Source organism: Pongo abelii, chromosome X (assembly GCF_028885655.2).
Source record: "Pongo abelii isolate AG06213 chromosome X, NHGRI_mPonAbe1-v2.0_pri, whole genome shotgun sequence".
In the NCBI taxonomy this organism is placed as follows: Eukaryota; Metazoa; Chordata; class Mammalia; order Primates; family Hominidae; genus Pongo; species Pongo abelii.
In genome coordinates, this window is record NC_072008.2 from 129,524,757 (window position 1) to 129,545,276 (window position 20,520).

At 38.7% G+C, this 20,520-nt stretch overlaps 1 protein-coding gene across 23 annotated transcripts in view; it reads right to left on the minus strand.

Annotated features, from left to right (window-relative positions):
• The window catches only part of THOC2 (THO complex subunit 2), a 132,794-nt gene that overhangs the window by 40,141 nt on the left and 72,133 nt on the right, over positions 1-20,520 (minus strand). For all 23 annotated transcript variants that reach the window (XR_010139026.1, XR_010139025.1, XR_010139024.1 and 20 more), the window contains 3 exons: positions 4,528-4,569; positions 3,965-4,095; positions 3,761-3,862 (listed from right to left, as the gene is read on the minus strand). Coding sequence is in view for 19 of the 23 variants with exons in the window: in XM_024240706.2 (XP_024096474.1) it covers positions 3,761-3,862; positions 3,965-4,095; positions 4,528-4,569 (275 nt within the window). In the remaining 4 variants the exon portion in view is untranslated. The remainder of the gene's footprint in view (positions 1-3,760; positions 3,863-3,964; positions 4,096-4,527; positions 4,570-20,520) is intronic.

Below are 20,520 nucleotides of genomic sequence, written 5' to 3' on the forward strand. Positions count from 1 at the left end.
AGAGGGTATTGAGATTTTATATTAAATGCTTAACATTTATAAAATACACATTTCCAGTTTATAGTAGTAGTCTAATAATCAGTAAAACTCTTAATGTACTCTACAAGTACATAAAACTCTTCTTACAAAGAATCAAAATTATTTCAGATTTAGGAGGACTCATCAGTTTAGGGATTAAGATATCAAATTTGGTGTCATGCAATGAAATGTCTCATGCCAGCTGGCTCAGTGACTCTAACACAGTAATAGGTAATGCTGCACTCCTCAATATGTAAAGTTATCTGCTTTTCATATTCAAGGTAAACAATATTTTGAAACTAAATTCTACTCCTTTCATTCCTCTTTATTTCTTCCTTTGCTCGTTATCCTTTTGCCAGCATTCTGCAAATTTTATCTATGAATTCTTACAGTTCAAAACAATTATTACACAGAATCTTAAATGCCTCTCCTGAGATTATTACATAATAAATCTAGAGACTTCAAAAGGCTACAAGTGATAGGAAGGAAGCTTTCTAGGATGAAAATATAATGAAGTAAATTATGAATTCAGTTTATAATTCAGGAGATGTGACCATTCTCCAAGTGACAAACTTGCTTTAATTAATTTCTCATGACAAAACTGGCCCCATCAATCAAAACTGTTTCATCATCAACTGCTTCCCTTTCCAATTCTCCATATCCCAGTTTTTGTTTCATACAAAAGAGAGACCATAGTTTTAAAAGTTAGCTATACAGTATTTTGTTCAAATTTCCAACTTACCACTACCTGTCCCTACTTCTAACCCCAATATTTCAGGTGCCTCCCTCTACTTGCCAAGGCCAACCCCTCCTCTCTCTGTTTTTCATTCCATTCCCTTCTGCCTCCATCACCCTGGAGGGACAAACAAACAAAAATTAAAGAAATATTTTCTTGTCTTTGTCTTCCCCTCAAACTACCAGTGTCTGGCATATGGAACACAATAAACATTTGTAGAAAGAATTACTAAATGCCCTATAGCAAGCTCATGTTTTAAATAGTATTCAAAACTCATGAAATTCTACAAGTAATAAATTAATACATTATATGCTCAATGTAAAAATATCAAACAGTAACAAAATCATATTGTTTAAGCCTGGTAAAATAGTTATAGCTTACAAATATAACAAAAATCCAAGTATATTAAAAATTCTGCACATATTATTCTGTAGTAAATTTTATTTTTATTCATTCATTCATATTAATACCTACGATCACAGTCAAAGTACTAAGCATTAGAAATACAAGGAAGATTGCGTCTCAGCCTTTTGGCTAAGGTCAGTGTAGAAATATAAGGATGAGGCCGGGTGCAGTGGCTCACGCCTGTAATCCCACCACTTTGGGAGGCCAAGGCAGGTGAATCACAAGGTCAGGAGTTCGAGACCAGCCTGGCCAACATGGCGAAACCCCGTCTCTACTAAAAATACAAAAAATTAGCTGGACGTGGTGGCGGGCGCCTGTAATCCCAACTACTTGGGAGGCTGAGGCAGGATAATTGCTTGAACCCAGGAGGCAGAGGTTGCAGTGAGCCGACATCGTGCCACTGCAGCACTCCAGCCCGGGCAACGGTGCAAAACTCCCAAAAAAAAAAAAAAAAAAGAAATACAAGGATGAATAACAGAACAGTTCCTGCTCTCAAGCCTGGTCCAGTGAAGGAGACAGATTTAAATTCATTTATTAAATTTCAATATTCTAAAAAAGAGCAATCAACAGAACAGTACTTATATGCTATTGATAATATAAAAGGTGGCTGGGGTGTGGCAGCTCACGTCTGTAACTCCAGCGCTGGGAGGTCAAGGTGGGAGGATCACTTGAGGCCAGGAGTTCAAGACCAGCCTGGGCAACATAGTGAGGTCCCATTTTTACAAAGAAAAACAATATTAATATTATAATAATAATATAAGAGGGGGATAATATATTTGTATTGGCTTGCATATACTAAGAATATATGGAAGGATAAATAAGAGACTAAACAGTGGTTACTTTTCCTTGGGGGGAAGAACTGAGTAGATGGAGGATGGGGTAAGACTTTTTGCTGTATGTATACCTTTTATATTTACTGAAACTTAAACCATGTAAACACATAAACTATTCAAAACATTAGAAATTAAAAACAGAAAAACAATCATAGCAATGTACCTACAGGTATGATAACATTATATGCTAAAGAATAGTGATGGAAATAAAGATTGATTGTGTTTGGCAGTTTATGCTAGGGAAGCCTTCACTGGAAGTAACACTGGAGCTCACTCTCCAAGAATGAGGTCACCAGATGGAAAGGGGGAAAGGAAGGTAAGGGAAAACCTGTACAAACAGAGGGAACAGAAAGTATATACAGGGGAAGAGAAGCTAAGGAGAGAGTGGTACATTTAGGGGAACATAAGTAGGCTCAGTACATCTGGAAGTAGAATTGGCAGGAAAGGAGGTTGGATGCAGGGAGGGACAAACCAGGGAGGACCTCTTATTTATATCACCATGCCATAAAGCTTAACATATACCTTCAGGTAAAGTCAGTCACCAAAGGATTTTTAAGTAAGAGAATATACAACTATAATACACCGATAAAATAACTAAGGTAGTGGTGGTAGAGAGAGTGGATAAATTCAAGGTATTTAATAATGCTTAATGTATTATTAAACAATCCATGCAGAGCACTTAGTTTAATGCCTGGCACATATAGTAATAGCTCTCTAAATATTAGCTGTTGTTGTTAAGCTAGAAACTGCACCTGGAGAACTCTTAAGTCCAGAAACTCTTTCAGATCTAATATCAACTCCTGCCAAACAAAACTCCCCCAAGTGAAATCATTTAGTCTCATCTATCCTCCCATAGCACTTTATTCATACTGTATAACAGCACCTATTATACTAGGTTGTTTCAATATAATCCATAGGCTCACAGGAAAAAAAAAAAAAAAAAAAAAACTGGATTGTGATCATGCACACACCTGTTTTCCCAATAGGCTGTGACCAGAAACAATATCACTGGGCAGGACAAAATTTAACAGACATTACACACTGTTAAATCTAAATAAACTGAGAACGAACTACTTTTAATTAGAATAACCATACCACTGCCATGAATTTAAAAAAGGAATGACAACTGACAATAGCCTCGTTGAAAACACTTGCAATACAGCAATATAATTAAGCATCTACACTAATATTAATCTGAAGTACATGATTTTCATAATTAAACTTCAAATAATCTACTGGGAAGTAGAACATCACTCTTATGTTTTTAATGATATGAAAATAAAAGTGTATAAATTTTTTTAAAAAAGAAATTTCTCAAAAGTTGACTCCCTATGGAGATAGTTCTGGATAGTTTCATTAGTTCTTCCTAACAGATTAAAAAAATTTATTACGGTAACTTTCAGCAGAGGAAATTGCTAGAACTTTTACTACCTTGCACAAATCACTAAAGGTAAGCAAAGGCCACAGCAGGCTGTCCTTAAAAAGAAAAAACAAAATCTTCATCCTATAATATGATGCACGTATGAAAGAGGATTTCCATTAGATTTTTATCCATATGTAAACACAACAACTATGAAAACATTAACTTGGTAGTCAAAATGAGCTAAAACCACAGTTAACAGTCATTCCATCTGTAGTATATAAATCAGCTATACCATTCACAACACATAGGCTTTCTCAAAACTGAGGCTCAGACAAGCTACCTGAAAGAAAGTAAATTAGATTCAGATATAATTTAGATTAAAATGAAAAATAAATTAAAACTTACTTCATGATATATTTGGCTCTGTCTATTGTTTGAGCTTTAACTTTTACTAAAAGTGGGTGACTGTTATAAGTTTCATTCTTCCACTGGCCATACAGACGATATCTTAAAAAACGATGAGATGAAGAATTAGGAAAAGTTAAACACTTAGAGGTTAATATACTAGAATTACTAATAGTTAAAAACATGAAAATAATATGTATTTACCTATGCTGATATGGAAATGTTTTAAACATTCCCCATAGTTCCTCAGACATACAAGCATTGCAGTCCATCAAAGAAAGAGATGGAAGTAGTACCTGGTCAGTAATGCTAAGCAAACAGCTAAGGATAACTTCCTGAAAGAAAGAAGGAAAAGTTATTTCAGTAAGAGGTCTATATTAATACAACCAACAATAAATTTACAACAGCCTTGGGAAAATTACCATTTCTTAATAACATAACATACAATATCCCATTCCTCACACACCCTTTTCACAAAGCTTATTTATGTTTCTCCACCGAAGACATAAAATGGGGTGAGGAAAGGAAAGGGGTAGCAAAGGAATGAGGAACTTTATCTCTCTTCCTTTTTCAACATATTAATCCTCAGGGGAAAAAATGTTAATCTTAAAAGATAACTTTGCATAAGCCACCAAAAACTATAATCAGCATCTACATTATAAAACAATTACTCATACAGATGATTAAACCTTGTTCACAGTAAAATTTGTAGTATACTGTAGCAAGACAAACATTAGACACATTATTGGATTTTTCTAGTCTCTTACCGTTTTTTCTTTATCTTCTTGTTTGCTTCCATCAGACTGAAACTACAATTTAAAAAAAGAAATTAATAAAATACAAAAAGGTTAAGACTATGGTGTCACAATTAATTTCTAATTGGAAAAAACTTTAACTTGCACATGGTTGTAAATTGTTCTTACTTTTTACAAATATGTAGATTTTAAATATAGCCTGTTAACCTTTTTAAATTTTATCTGTTTCTAACCTCTAAGTCATACTTGACATCCATGAATTTTAAGTGTCAATTTTTATAAACCAATTCTTTTCTCAACCTATCAAACCAAAGCATCCTAAAATTGATCAAAGAATTTATTATAAAAATATAGCAAGGGCCAGGCGCGGTGCTTCACGCCTGTAATCCCAGCATTTTGGGAGGCCAACGTGGGCATATCACCTGAGGTCAGGAGTTCGAGACCAGCCTGGCCAACATGGCGAAACCCCGTCTCTACTAAAAATACAAAAATTAGCCAGGCATGGTGGCGCACACCTTTAGTCCCAGCTACTCAGGAGGCCTAGGCAGGAGAACCACTTGAACCCGGGAGGTGTAGATTGCAGTGAGCCGAGACAGTGCCATTGCACGCCAGCCTGGACAACAAGAGCAAAAAAAAAAAAAACTGTGGCCAGTACAAAAACTTCCTTATAATATATTTGCATTTTTCCATCCAGAGATTATAGTTTTTCTTCTATGGAATTAGTATAATCAAACACTAAAGCAACAAAAATGCAAAAACAAAGCCAAAATTAAACGCAAAGAAATTTAAATCTATCTTTTAATTCACCACTCCCAAAGTCTCACTGAAAGATAAGCCCAAAATACCAGTAACATTACTAACAAAGACAAAACCATTGCTTAAATTGTACAGACTGAATGAAGAATCCTGGGTCCGTATAATATAAACAATTTGCAGATTTACAGATGAGCCCCTAAAGTGATGTTTGACAAGGATGTCTATTAATTCAAAATGAAACAGTGAATGATACTTGTGTGAATATAAACAGAGAGAGGGCTGGCGGAGTCTGTAGAGGTCAAAAAGACAACTGAAGTACTGACAACCAGTGACAATCTAGATTTCTGGCAAGGATTTAGCTCAATATCAAGTGAGAAAGAGGGAAAAGCTAATATGCAGATAACAAGCTTCTTATTTTCTTGGTAGATAAGGGTGTTTTGTGTATGCATACATTTTCACACTTCAGTAATATAATGGATATTACCACAGGAAAAGCCTAACCGTTGTGCTACATTTTCACATAACACTAATTCAGGGCCTGCCATGTTACCTTTATGGGAAAATACATACACTCAATTTGTTTTTAATTGGCAGGTTAAAAAGGCATGGTTCTTTTCACAGAAATCATTTATTAAGTCAACATACATCCTGGTAAGCAAAGAAGGAACTGGATTATAGAGGAGTGGCCTGGCAGAAAAAAGCCAGATGGTTTGGTTTGGTTTGGTTTCGGGGTGGTGAGGTAGCACACACATAATTCTGGTGGCATATAGGGTGTACATTGGGAAGCAAAAATACAGGTATCCTGTAACTGGAAAAACTAGGTTTATGGTATATTATGTTGGGGAAAAAGACAGTTAAGCTCCTCCTTTCCTGGTATACTATAATTTAAACAAACCTAATAAAGCAACACACAATTTTTTTCCCATTGAAATAAAACATTTTCTTATTTACTAAGTTGTCCTAATTCCCTTTCTAGGTGACTCATACGAGTTTCAAGCATCTATTCTCTAGATTTCATATCAATTTCAAACATCAATTCTCTAGATTTCATTAAGCAGGAAAATTTGAAAAGGAGAAAGAAATATAGGAAGCAAAATAAAACCATCTAGAAGAGCAATAAAAGAACTTCCTATCAAAGTCGAATTATAGCAAGAATGTACAAAATTAAATCAAGAAGTACATGCAAATAAAAGTAATTTTCTTTTGTTTGGTAGAAAAATACATTCTACTCCCTTGATACTTTTTCTTTTAATTTGCTTTTTAATTCAAAGCAACTGTAAGACTCTCACATAATACTATAAGTTTTATTGAATGCCAGCTAGAAATGGGAGGGAGACAGAAACAGGGAGGGAGAACAAGAGATATGCATTCATTCATTCATTCATTCAATGACTACATTCCAGGCATTGGGAATTCAAATATGAACAGGACAGAGTACTGGCACCTCTTGAAGATCAAAAACTGTACTTCGGCCAGGCACGGTGGCTGATGCCTGTAATCCAAGCGCTTTGGGAAGCTGAGGCAGACAGATCATGAGGTCGGGAGTTTGAGACCAGCCTGACCAACATGGTGAAACCCCGTCTCTCCTAAAACTACAAAAAATTAGCTGGGCATGGTGGCACGCGCCTGTAGTCCCAGCTACTCGGGAGGCTGAGGGAGGAGACTCGCTTGAACCCGGGAGGTGGAGGTTGCAGTGAGCCTAGATCACGCCACTGCACTCCAGCCTGAGCAACACAGCAAGACTCTGTCTCAAAAAAAAAAAAAAAAAACAAACAGATTTTGAAAATGGAAAATAAAACCTGCAGATCTATGAAGATCAAATGGGAAGTTAAAAAAAAGCTATATCGATTGTTGAGACCTGGCAAATTGTTTAAATTTAATCAGCCTAACTTCTATGAACTCTCAGAAATCATGGCTTCGGTGGCTGGCAAGATGGCCAAATAGGAACAGCTCCAGTATGCAGCTCCCAACAAGATCAACGAAGAAGGTGAATGATTTTGGCATTTCCAACTGAGGTACCCGGCTCATCTCAGTGGGACTGGTTAAACAGTGGGTGCAGCCCACAGAGGGCGAGCCAAAGCAGGGTGGGGGCATCACCTCACCCGGGAAGTGCAAGGGGTCAGGGAACTCTCTCCCCTAGCCAAGGGAAACCGTGAAGGACTGTGCAGTGAGGAACAGTGCATTCTGGCCCAGATACTAAGCTTTTCCCATGATCTTCACAACCCACAGACCAGGAGACTTCCTCTGTGCCTACACCACCAGGGTCCTAGGTTTCAAGCACAAAACTGGGTGGCCGTTTGGGCAGACACTGAGCTAGCTGCAGGAGTTTTCTTTCAAATCCCAGTAGCGCCTGGAACACCAGGCGAGACAGAACCATCCACTCCCCTGGAAAGGGGGCTGAAGCCACAGAGCCAAGTGGTCTAGCTCAGCAGATCCCACCCCCAAAGAGCCCAGCAAGCTAAGATGCACAGGCTTGACATTCTTGCTGCCAACACAGCAGTCTGAAGTCGACCTGGGACGCTGGAGCTCAGCGGGGGTGGGGCGTCTGCAATTACTGAGGCTTGAGTAGGCGGGTTTTCCCCTCACAGTGTAAACAAAGCTGCTGGGAAGTTCAAACTGAGCAGAGCCCACTGCAGCGTCACAAAGCTGGTGTAGCCTGACTGCCTCTCTAAATTCCTCCTCTCTAGGCAGGGCATCTCTGAAAGAAAGGCAGCAGCCCCAGTCAGGGGCTTACAAATAAAACTCCCAACTCCCTAGGACACAGCACCTTGGGGAAGAGGCGGCTGAGGGCACAGCTTCAGCAGACTTAAACGTTCCTGCCTGCCAGCTCTGAAGGGGGCAGTGGATCTCTCAGCACAGTACTCAAGCTCTGCTAAGAGACAGACTGCCTCCTCAAGTGGGTCCCTGACCCCTGTGCCTCCTGACTGAGAGACACTTCCCAGCAGGGGTCGACAGACATATCATACAGGAGAGCTCTGGCTGGCATCTGGCGGGTGCCCCTCTAGGAGGAAGCTTCCAGAAGAAGGAAAAGACAGCAATCTTTGCAGTTCTGCAGCCTCTGCTGGAGCTGCCCAGGCAAACAGGGTCTGGAGTGGACCTCCAGCAAACTCTAGCAGACCTGCAGCAGAGGGGCCTGACTATTAGAAGGAAAACTAACAAACAGAAAGGAATAGAGTCAACACCAACAAATAGGACGTCCACACAAAAACCCCATCTGAACGACAAAGACCAAAGGCAGATAAATCCACCAAAGGTAGATAAATCCACGAAGATGAGGAAAAAAACAGCACAAAAAGGCTGAAAATTCCAAAAAATAGAATGCTTCCTCTCCTCCAAAGGATCACAACTCCTCAACAACAAGGGAACAAAACTGGACAAAGAATGAGTTTGAGGAATTGACAGAAGTAGGCTTCAGAAGGTGGGTAATAAGAAATTCCTCCAAGCTAAAGGAGCATGTTCTAACCCAATGCAAGGAAACTAAGAACTCTGAAAAAAGGTTAGAGAATTGCTAACTAGAATAACCAGTTAAGAGAAGAACATAAATGACCTGATGGAGCTGAAAAATACAGCATGAGAACTTCCTGAAGCATACGCAAGTATCAATAGCCAAATTGATCAAGCAGAAGAAAGGATATCAGAGACTGAAGATCAATTTAATGAAACAAAACGTGAAGACAAGATTGGAGAAAAAAGAATGAAAAGGAACAAACAAAGCTTCCAAGAAATATGGGACTATGTGAAAAGACCAAACCTACGTTTGATTGGTGTACCTGAAAATGATGAAGAGAATGGAACCAAGTTGGAAAACACTCTGCAGGGTATTATCCAGGAAAACTTCTCCAATCTAGCAAGACAGGCCAACATTCAAAATTCCGGAAATACAGAGACCACCACAAAGATACTCCTCGAGAAGAGCAACCCCAAGACACATAATCATCAAATTCACCAAGGTTGAAACGAAGAAAAAAATGTTAAGGGCAGCCAGAGAGAAAGGTCGGGTTACCCACAAAGGGAAGCCCATCAGACTAACAGCAGATCTCTCAGCAGAAACCTTACAAGCCAGAAGAGAGTGGGGGCTAAAAATAAACATTCTTAAAGAAAAGAATTTTCAACCCAGAATTTCATATCCAGCCAAACTAAGCTTTATAAGCGAAGGAGAAATAAAATCCTTTACAGTCAAGCAAATGCTGAGAGATTATGTCACTACCAGGCCTGCCTTACAAGAGCTCCTGAAGGAAGCACTAAATATGGAAAGGAAAGACTGAAACCACCTACTGCAAAAACCTACCAAATTGTAAAGACCATCGACACTATGAAGAAACTGCATCAACTAACAGGCAAGATAACCAGCTAGCATCATAATGACAGAATCAAATTCACACATAACAATATTAACCTTAAATATAAATGGGCCAAATGTCCCTAAATTAAAAGACATAGACTAGGAAATTGGATAGGGTCAAGACCTATCAGTGTGCTGTATTCAGGAGACCCATCTCACGTGCAAAGACACACATAGGCTCAAAATAAAGGGATGGAGGAAGATTTACCAAGCAAATGGAAAGCAAAAAAAGCAGAGGTTGCAATCCTAGTCTCTGATAAAACAGACGTTAAAACAACAAAGATCAAAAAAAGACAAAGGGGGCATTACATAATGGTAAAGGGATCAATGTAACAAGAAGAGCTAACTATCCTAAATATATATGCACCCAATACAGGAGCATCCAGATTCATAAAGCAAGTTCTTAGAGACCTAAAAAGAGACTTTGGCTGCCACACAATAATAGTGGGAGACTTTAACACCCCACTGTCAATATTAGACAGATCAACAACACAGAAAATTAACAAGGATATTCAGGACTTGAACTCAGCTCTGGACCAAGTGGACCTAATAGACATCTACAGAACTCTCCACCTCAAATCAACAGAATATACATTCTTCTCAGCATCACATCACACTTATTCTAAAATTGAGCACACAATTGGATGTAAAAGACTCCTCAGGACATGCAAAATAATGGAAATCATAACAAACAGTCTCTCGGACCACAGTGCAATCAAATTAGAACTCGGGATTAAGAAAAAACCACACAACTACTTGGAAACTGAACAACTTGCTCCTGAATGACCACTGGGTAAACAATGCAATTAAGACAGAAATAAACAAGTTATTTGAAACCAATGAGAACAAAGACAAAATGTACCACAATCTATGGGATGCAGCTAAGGCAGTGTTTAGAGAGAAATTTATAGCACTAAATGCCCACAGGAGAAAGCGGAAAAGATCTAAAATCGACATCCTAACATCACAATTAAAAGAAGTAGAGAAGCAAGAGCAAACAAATTCAAAACCTAGCAGAAGACAAGAAATAACTAAGATCAGAGCAGAATTGAAGGAGATAGAGACACAAAAAACCCTTCAAAATATCACGGAATCCAGGAGCTAGTTTTCTGAAAAGATTAACAAAATAGACTGCTAGCCAGATTAATAAAGAAGAAAAGAGAGAAGAATCAAATAGACACAATAAAAAATTATAAAGGGGATATCACCATTGATCCCACAGAAATACAAACTACCATCAGAGAATACTATAAACACCTCTACACAAATAAACTAGAAAATCTAGAAGAAATGGATAAATTCCTGGACACATACGCCCCCGCAAGACTAAACCAGGAAGAAGTGGAATCCCTGAATAGACCAATAACAAGTTCTGAAATTGAGGCAGTAATTAATAACCTACCAACCAAAAAAGGCCCAGGACAAGACGGATTCAAAGCCAAATTCTACCAGAAGTACAAAGAGGAGCTCGTACCATTCTTTCTGAAACTATTCCAAACAATAAAAAAAGAGGGACGCCTCCCTAACTCATTTTACGAGGCCAGCATCATCCTGATACCAAAACCTGGCAGACACACAACAAAAAAAGAAAATTTCAGGCCAACATCCCTGATGAACATAGATGCAAAAATCCTCAATAAAATACTGGCAAACCGAATCCAGCAGCACATCAAAAAGCTTATCCACCACAGTCAAGTCGGCTTCATCCCAGGGATGCAAGGCTGGTTCAACATAGGCAAATCAATAAACATAATCCATCACATAAACAGAAACAATGACAAAAACTACCTGATATCTCAATAGATGCAGAAAAGGCCTTCGATAAAATTCAACACCCCTTCATGCTAAAAACTCTCAATAAACTAGGTATCGATGGAACATATCTCAAAATAATAAGCACTATTTATGACAAACCCACAGCCAATATCATACTGAGTGAGCAAAAGCTGGAAGCATTCCCTTTGAAAACCAGCATGAGACAGGGATGCCCTCTCTCACCATTCCCATTCAACATAGTATTGGAAGTTCTGGTCAGGGCAATTAGGCAAGAGAAAGAAATAAAGGGTACTGAAATAGGAAGAGAGGAAGTCAAATTGTCTCTGTTTGCAGATGATATGATTGTATATTTAGAAAACCCCACTGTCTGAGCCCAAAATCTCCTTAAGCTGATAAGCAACCTCAGCAAAGTCTCAGGATACAAAATCAATGTGCAAAAATCACAAGCATTCCTATACACCAATAATAGAGAGCCAAATCATAAGTGAACTCCCGTTCACAATTGCTACAGAGAGAATAAAATACCTAGGAATACAGCTTATAAGGGATGTGAAGGACCTCCTCAAAGAGAACTACAAACTACTGCTCAAGGAAATAAGAGAGGACACAAACAAATGGAAAAACATTCCATGCTCATGGGTAGGAAGAATCAATATCGTGAAAATGGCCACACCACCCAAAGTAATTTATAGATTCAATGCTATCCCCATCAAGCTACCAGTGACTTTTTTCACAGAGTTAGAAAAAACTACTTTAAATTTCATAAGGAACCAAAAAAGAGCTCGTATACCCAAGACAATCCTAAGCAAAAAGAACAAAGCTGGAGGCATCATGCTACCTGACTTCAAACTATACTACAAGGCTACAGTAACCACAACAGCACGGTACTGGTACCAAAACAGATACACAGACCAATGGAACAGAACAGAGGCCTCAGAAATAACGCCACACATCTACAACCATCTGATCTTTGACAAACCTGACAAAAACAAGCAATGGGGAAAGGATCCCCTATTTAATAAATGGTGTTGGAAAACTGGCTAGCCATATGCAGAAAACTGAAACTGGACCCCTTCCTTACACCATATACAACAATTAACTCAAGATGGATTAAAAGACTTAAACGTTAAGACCTCAAAACCGAAAAACCCTAGAAGAAAATTTAGGCAATACCATTTAGGACAAAGGCATGGGCAAAGACTTCATGACTAAAACACCAAAAGCAATGGCAACAAAAGCCAGAATTGACAAACGGGATCTAATTAAACTATTCTGCACAGCAAAAGAAACTATCATCAGAGTGAACAGGCAACCTACAGAATGGGAGAAAATTTTTGTAATCTATCCATCTGACAAAGGACTAATACCCAGAATCTAGAAGGAACTTAAACAAATTTACAAGAAAAAAAAAACCCATCAAAAAGTGGGCAAATGATATGAACAGACACTTCTCAAAAGAAGACATTTATGCAGCCAACAAACATGAAAAAAATGCTCATCATCACTGGTCATTAGAGAAATGCAAATCAAAACCACAATGAGATACCATCTCACGCCAGTTAGAATGGTGATCATTAAAAAGTCAGGAAACAACAGATGCTGGCAAGGATGTGGAGAAATGGGAATGCTTTTACACTGTTGTAAATTAGTTCAACCACTGTGGAAGACAGTGCGGCGATTCCTCAAGGATCTAGAACCAGAAATACCATTTGACTCAGCAATCCCATTACTGGGTATATACCCAGAGGATTGTAAATCATTCTACTATAAAGACACATGCACACGTATGTTTACTGCAGCACTGTTCACAATAGCAAAGACTTGGAACCCACTCAAATGCCCATCAATGATAGATTGGATAAAGAAAATGTGTCACATATACACCATGGAATACTATGCAGCCACAAAAATGGAAGAGTTCATGTCCTTTGCAGGGACGTGGATGAAGCTGGAAACCATCATTCTCAGCACACTAACACAGGAACAGAAAACCAAACACCACATGTTCTCATTCGTAAGTGGGAGTTGAACAATTAGAACACAAGGACACAGGGAGGGGAACATCACACACAGGGGCCTATAGCAGGGTGGGGGGTTAGGGGAGGGATAGCATTAGGAGAAATACCTAATGTAGATGATGGGTTGATGGGTGCAGCAAACCACCATGGCACGTGTATACCTATGTAACAAACATGCACACTCTGCACATGTATCCCAGAACTTAAAGTATAATAAAAAAAAATATATATATATATATATATATATATATATATATACACACACACACACACACTTGCCTGTGAGCAACTGAATTTTTAAGTTTGAATAGACAGAGTGCAGTGGCTCACGCCTATAATCCCAGCACTTTGGGAGGCTGAGACGGGTGGATCACAAGGTCAGGAGTTCAAGACCAGCCTGACTGACATGGTGAAACCCCTTCTCTACTAAAAAAAAAATACAAAGATTAGCTGGGCATGGTGGGCGCGTGACTGTAATCCCAGCTACTCAGGAGGCTGAGGCAGGAGAATCACGTGAACCTAGGAGGCAGAGGTTATGGTGAGCTGAGATTGCGCCACTGCACTCCAGCCTGGGCAACAGAGCTAGACTCTGTCTTAAAAAAAAAAAAAAGTTTGAATAAATCTAGCCACAATTATGCCTATATAGGCTATTAGCTGAATGGCCCAAAACAAGTTCCAAAATTGCCCTATAAAGACACAGTAGCTGATCAGGCTGCATAACAGTACAGGACACACAAAAAATATATAGGTTTATAGGTTTATTAGGAGGAGGGTTTTTGGGGAGTCATGGAATAAATGGAAAAGTTATAAGACATAACTAGATAATTTTTTATTACTAATGACCTATTTTTCGTATCCCCGCCCCTTCAACATTTCAAACACTACTCAGGATTATGTCTCAGAAGAGAGAGGAAAAAAACACAAGATTTTCGAAAAGACTGGAACCTGAAACTGTGTGAATTAAAACACTATTTTCAACTTCCTCCTTCTTCTCATTCTTACTACAATTTATTTAGTACTCACTATGTGCCACGTACAGACTAAAACCTTCGCATTTATTTCTTAAAACTACTCTATGAAGAATCTTGGGCTTCAAGCTACATAACCAAGACAGATTTTCAATTTTGAAAACAAATAAGTGGAATGAAGCAGAATCAGACTCCCCCTCCTGTAATAGCTGACAAAAAAACAAAAAGTAGTAAACATCAGCCTCAAAGTTCTAAAGCATTTGGTTTATAAACTACAGTTTTGGAACTACTGGTCTAAGGCACATTCTCCTCCTTGCAATCCAAATTTTTATTATGAAAAATTTCAAATTACATAAAAACTGAAAGGATAGTATACTAAACACCTATATATACCTACCTGCTAAATTCAACAATTAACATTTTGCCCTTTTTTCGGCAGACCAAAAAAATTTGCAGGCATGACACGTTTCTCAAAATAATTCAGGATGTCTCCTAAGAACAAGGACATGCCTCCATATTAACACAAGATCACTATCTCACCTATTTCCTAATGTAATCTAATACCCAGTCTGGGGTATATTCTGCCTGCCTAATTTCAGGTTTTGCTAAGCTTTATTTGTAAATCAATTTAGAGCACTTTGGCTTTTACCAAGGGCCAACGTATGAAATAGCCACATAAACAGTCTTTCTAGACAAATTAATTACAATGGCAGAGTAAAACATAAACACAGAATCTCTCTCCCCCATTCCTAACACAATAAATAAAATATATTTTATTTATATTTATAAGAATCGCTTGAACCCGGAAGGTGGAGGTTGCAGTGAGCTGAGATCGCACCACTGTACTCTAGCCTGGCGACAGAGCAAGACTCTGTCTGAAAAAAAAAAAAAGGAACTTAATTGCCGGGCGCGGTGGCTCATGCCTGTAATCGCAGCACTTTGGGAGGCCGAGGTGGGCAGATCACCTGAGGTCAGGAGTTCCAGACCAGCCTGGCAAACATGGATAAACCCGTCTGTACTAAAAGTACAAAAATTAGCTGGGTATGGTGGCGGACACCTGTAATCCCAGCTACAGAGGAGGCTGAGGCAGGAGAATAGCATGAACCCGGGAGGCAGAGGCTGCAGTGAGCAGAGATCGTGCCACTGCACTCCAGCCTGGGCAACAGGAGCAAGACTCCGTCTAAAAAAAAAAAAAGAGAGAGAGAGGAACTTATGCTATTTACTTCTAGGAGGGAAAAAAGACAAACAAGATTCTGTGACTGGCTGGGTACGGTGTTTGACACCTGTAATCTCAGCACTCTGGGAGGCCAAGGCAGGTGAATCACTCAAGGCCAGGAGTTCTAGACCAGCCTAGCCAACATGGCGAAACCCCGTCTCTACTAAAAATATAAAAAATTAGCCAGGCATGGTGTCACGTGCCTGTAATCACAGCTACTCAGGAGGCTGAGGCATGAGAATTGCTTGAACCCAGAAGGCAGAGGTTGCAGTGAGCCAAGGTCACCCCACTGCACTCCAGGCTGGGTGACAGAGCAAAACTCTGTCTCAAAAAAACAAAAGGCGGTGAGCCGGGCGTGGTGGCTCACGCCTGTAATTCCAGCACTTTGGGAGGCCGAGGTGGGTAGATCGTCTAAGGTCAGGAGTTCAAAACTAGCCTGGCCAACAAGGTGAAACCTCATCTCTACTAAAAATAGAAAAATTAGCTGGGTGTGGTGGCGCATGCTTATAGTCCCAGCTACTAGAGAGGCTAAGGCAGGAGAACTGCTTGAACCCAGGGGGCAGAGGTTGCAGTGAGCCAAGATCATGCCATTGCACTCCAGCCTGGGTGACAAAAGCAAAATTCCACCTCAAAAAAAAGGGCAGGGGGCAATATAAGCAGAGATATGGAAATTTTAAGAAAAAATAAAAAAGAAATCCTACAGATAAAAAACACTGTAACAGAATGAAGAATGCCTTTGATGGGCTTATTGGGAGATAATGTGGCTGAGGAAAAAATTCTGAGCTTGAGGATATCTCCATAGAAGCCTGCAAAACTGAAAAGCAAAGAGAAAAAAGTCTGATAAAAGGCAGAACAGAATATCCAAGAACTGTAGGACTAAAAAACTGGAACATATGCATAATGGAAATAGCAGAAGGAAGGAAGGAAGAGAAGAAATATTTGAAGCAATGATGACAGAATTTCCCCAAACTAGTATCAGGCACCAAACCACAGATGCAGGAAACTCAGAAAACACCAAGCAAGACAGATGCAAAAAGTAAATAAATAAATAAATAATAAAACAAAACAAACATACAAAAAAAAACTACACTTGGACATATCATGTTATAACTACAGAAAATCAAAGAAAAAGAAAAAATCCTAAAAGACGCTGGGTGTCGGGGAGAACACCTTGCTTATAGAGAAGCAAGGATAAGAATTAAAAACATTTCTCCTCAGAAACTATGCAAGCAGAGTGGAGTGAAAGATTAAAAGTGTTAAGATAAAAAAATATATAAAAAAACCCCTAGAATTCTGGACCCTGTGAAATTATACTTTAAATGTAAAGGAGAAATAAAGACTTTCTCAGACAAAAACTGAGGGAATTTGTTGCCAGTAGACCTGCCTTGCAAGAAATACTAAGTAAGTTCTTTAGAGAGAAAGAATATAGGTCAGAAACTTGGATATGTATAAACAAACAAACAAAGAAACACTGAAGTAAGATTAAGTGAAGGTAAAATGTTTATTTTTCTTATGCTTAACTAATATAACAAAAATAACAGTTTATTCAAAATAGTAATAGCAACAATGTATTTGATTACATATGCATATGCATGTGTGCGTGCGTGCGTGCGCGCATGCGTGTGTGCGTGTGTGTGTGTGTATAAGCAAACGAATGACTTCAGTGATGCAAGGGTCAGGAGGAAAGAATTAGGATTATGCTGTTATTGTAAGGCACTCACATTACCCATGAAGCAAAATAGTGTGTTTGAAAGTGGACTTGGATCAATTGTAAATGTACATTGCAAACTGTGGGGTAATCACTAAAAAACTTAACCAAAAATGGGCCAGAAAGGGCAGGAAAAGAGTGGAAGACAAAAACAGGAACAAAAAACAGGGGCAAAAACTAAAAAAGAATAAGAAAAATGGTAGATAATAATATTAATCAAAATATATCAATTACTTTGAACACTGATCATCTAAATGCACCAATTAAAATACACAGACTGTCAGAGTAGATCAAAAACCTACATCCACACAAAAACTTGTACAAAGGTGCTTACAGCAGCTTTATTCTTGATTGCCAAAACCTGGAAGCAACCAACATGTCCTTCAGTAGGTGAATGGATAAACTGTGATACATGCAGACAATGAAATACTATTCAGTGCTAAAAAGAAATGAGCTATCAAGCCATGAAAAGACATAGAGGAAACCTAAATGTGTATAATTTTACTAAGTGAAAGAAAACAATCTGAAAAGGCTACATACTATATGATTCTAACTATATGCCTTTCTGGAAAAGGCAAAACCATGCAGACAATGAAAAGCTCAGTGGTTGCCAGGGGTTGTGAGGAGAGAGGGATAAAGGAGCAGAGCACAGAGGATTTTTTAGGGCAGTGATAATATTCTATACATTTGACGAGATCCCTAGTATGTACAACACAAAGCAAATCCTGATGTAAACTATGGACTTTGGGTGATGTGTCAATGTGGATTCATCCCTGTAACTAATGTACCACTCTGGTGGGAGATGTTGATTACAAGGGAGGCTATGCACATATGGGAACAGGGGCTATATAGCAAATCTTTGTGCCTTCCTCTGGATTTTGCTGTGAACCTAAAACTGCTCTAAAAAATAAAGTCTAAAAAATATATAGGTGCTATCAAAAACATTTGAGTATGTCAGGTGAACATGTTAGTGCTCTATAATTAAAGAAAATGTTATTATAGCAAAATGTGTCCTTTTATATGAAACAATTCTAGAACCACCACACTCCTCCACTGCTTAAGCCTAGAACAAGAATCCTCAAAGTTTGGTCTTAGGGCCAGGAGCATCAACATCACAGGAGAACTTATTAGAAATGCAAATTCTAACGTCTCATCTCAAGACCTACTGAATCAAAAACTCCAAGGATGGGGCCCAACAATCTATTTTAACAAGTCCTTGGCCGGGCGCAGTGGCTCACGCCTGTAATCCCACCACTTTGGGAGGCCGAGGCGGGCGGATCACAAGGTCAAGAGATCAAGACCATTCTGGCCAGCATGGTGAAACCCTGTCTCTACTAAAAGTACAAAAATTAGCTGGGCATGGTGGCGCATGTCTGTAGTCCCAGCTACTTGGGAGGCTGAGGCAGGAGAATCGCTTGAACCCGGGAGGCGGAGGTTGCAGTGAGCCGAGGTTGCGCCACTGCACTCCAGCCTGGCAACAGAGCGACACTCCGTCTCAAAAAAAAAAAAAAAAAAAAAAGTCCTCTGGGTGATTACGACGCACGCTGAAGTTTGAGAATCACTGTACTAGGAGTTAGTCCTATATACTACATACCTCAAATTTAAGAAACATATGTACACATAATCAGAGAAATAAATTACAAATAACTATAGGGCTGGAAGATAATTCTGTTAAGTGATATCTGGTATAAGTATATAAGCCTCTTTTTAAAAATATACATAATTTGTATATAAAAGCAACCCTAAGCTTATAAATGAGATTTGTTAAAGAAGTGTAATTGTAAATACATTATTTGGAACTAAGGTCACATTCACCCTTTAGAAGCAATCTTAAAAATCCTGCTTGAATTCCAAGCTAGACAACAAAAGCCGTTTAAACACAGAACAAATGATTTGTCACAGCAAAATCTTTTATGGGTAAAAATAGATCAAAATTCTAACTCAGATAACTTGTAAAGATTCACTTTTCCATCACAAACCTAGTAATGAGAAAACGCAGATTTCTTCTTACACTGGTCTCTATGGTCAAAATTAACATTTTTCTCTTCCCTTCTGCCCTTCATCTCTGCAAGAATAGACTGGAGTTAATGCAGGAACCTGGCACAACTAGGGCAGAACGGGTGTACAGGATGAATGCAATGGAGAAGGCAAGAGGGGAAGTGTGACAGCTCTACCAAGTGTGTGTCTTGGTAATAACATTGTATATGGTTATGTACAGGACTTCCATGAGTTGAAGGTTTGGTCTCCTGCTCACAAGTTTGATATTTGTAACCAAAGAATTTCAGAACAAGAGATCTGAACATTAAGATTTTCAGGTTAAAAGAGCAGCATTAGGTAGGTGAAAGTATGAGGAGAAACAGTCTGTTTATATAGTCTCAAAGTGTTATATCTTCCCACAAGACATATATTAATAACAAAGGGAAAAATAGTAACTGTACAGTGGAGAAACCTGGCAGAGATCACCTTAACCAAATGATAAAGTTAACATCACCAGCAATGGAACAAAGTGAATTGACGTGCACCTGATATGATGCACTGGAAAAAATACAGCCCTTTTGTTTCTTGAGCAGGCACTAGCTAACATGAATCATCCTTTTCAGACAATAAAAATCAAGAGTGAAACATTATACTTCCTTTCTAAATTTCTTTAAATTTTTTACTGGTACAAATATTTGTACATATTTGTGGGGTACATGTGATAATTTGTTACAAGCAATCCCATTACTGGGTATTTATCCAAAGGAAAAGTAATCAATATATCAAAAGAATACCTGCACTCTCATGTTTATTGCAACACTACTCACAATAGCAAAGCTATGGAATCAACCTGTTAAGTGCCCATCAACTGATGAATGAATAAAGAAAATGTGGTATATATAATATACACAATGGAATACTATTCAGCCATAAAAAAAGAATGATATCATTTGCAGCAATGTGGATGGAACTGAAGGTCTTTATGTTAAGTGAAATAAGCCAGGCACAGAAAGACAAATATCATATGTTCTCACTCGTGTGAAAGCTAAAAAAGTGGTCTCATGGCCGGGCATGGTGGCTCACGCCTGTAATTGCTGCATTTTGGGAGGCGGAGAAGGGCAGATCACCTGAGGTCAGGAGTTTGAGACCAACGTAGCAAACATGGTGAAACCCCGTCTTTACTAAAAATACAAAAATTAGTTGGGCGTGGTGGCGGGCACCTGTAATCCCAGCTACTCGGGAGG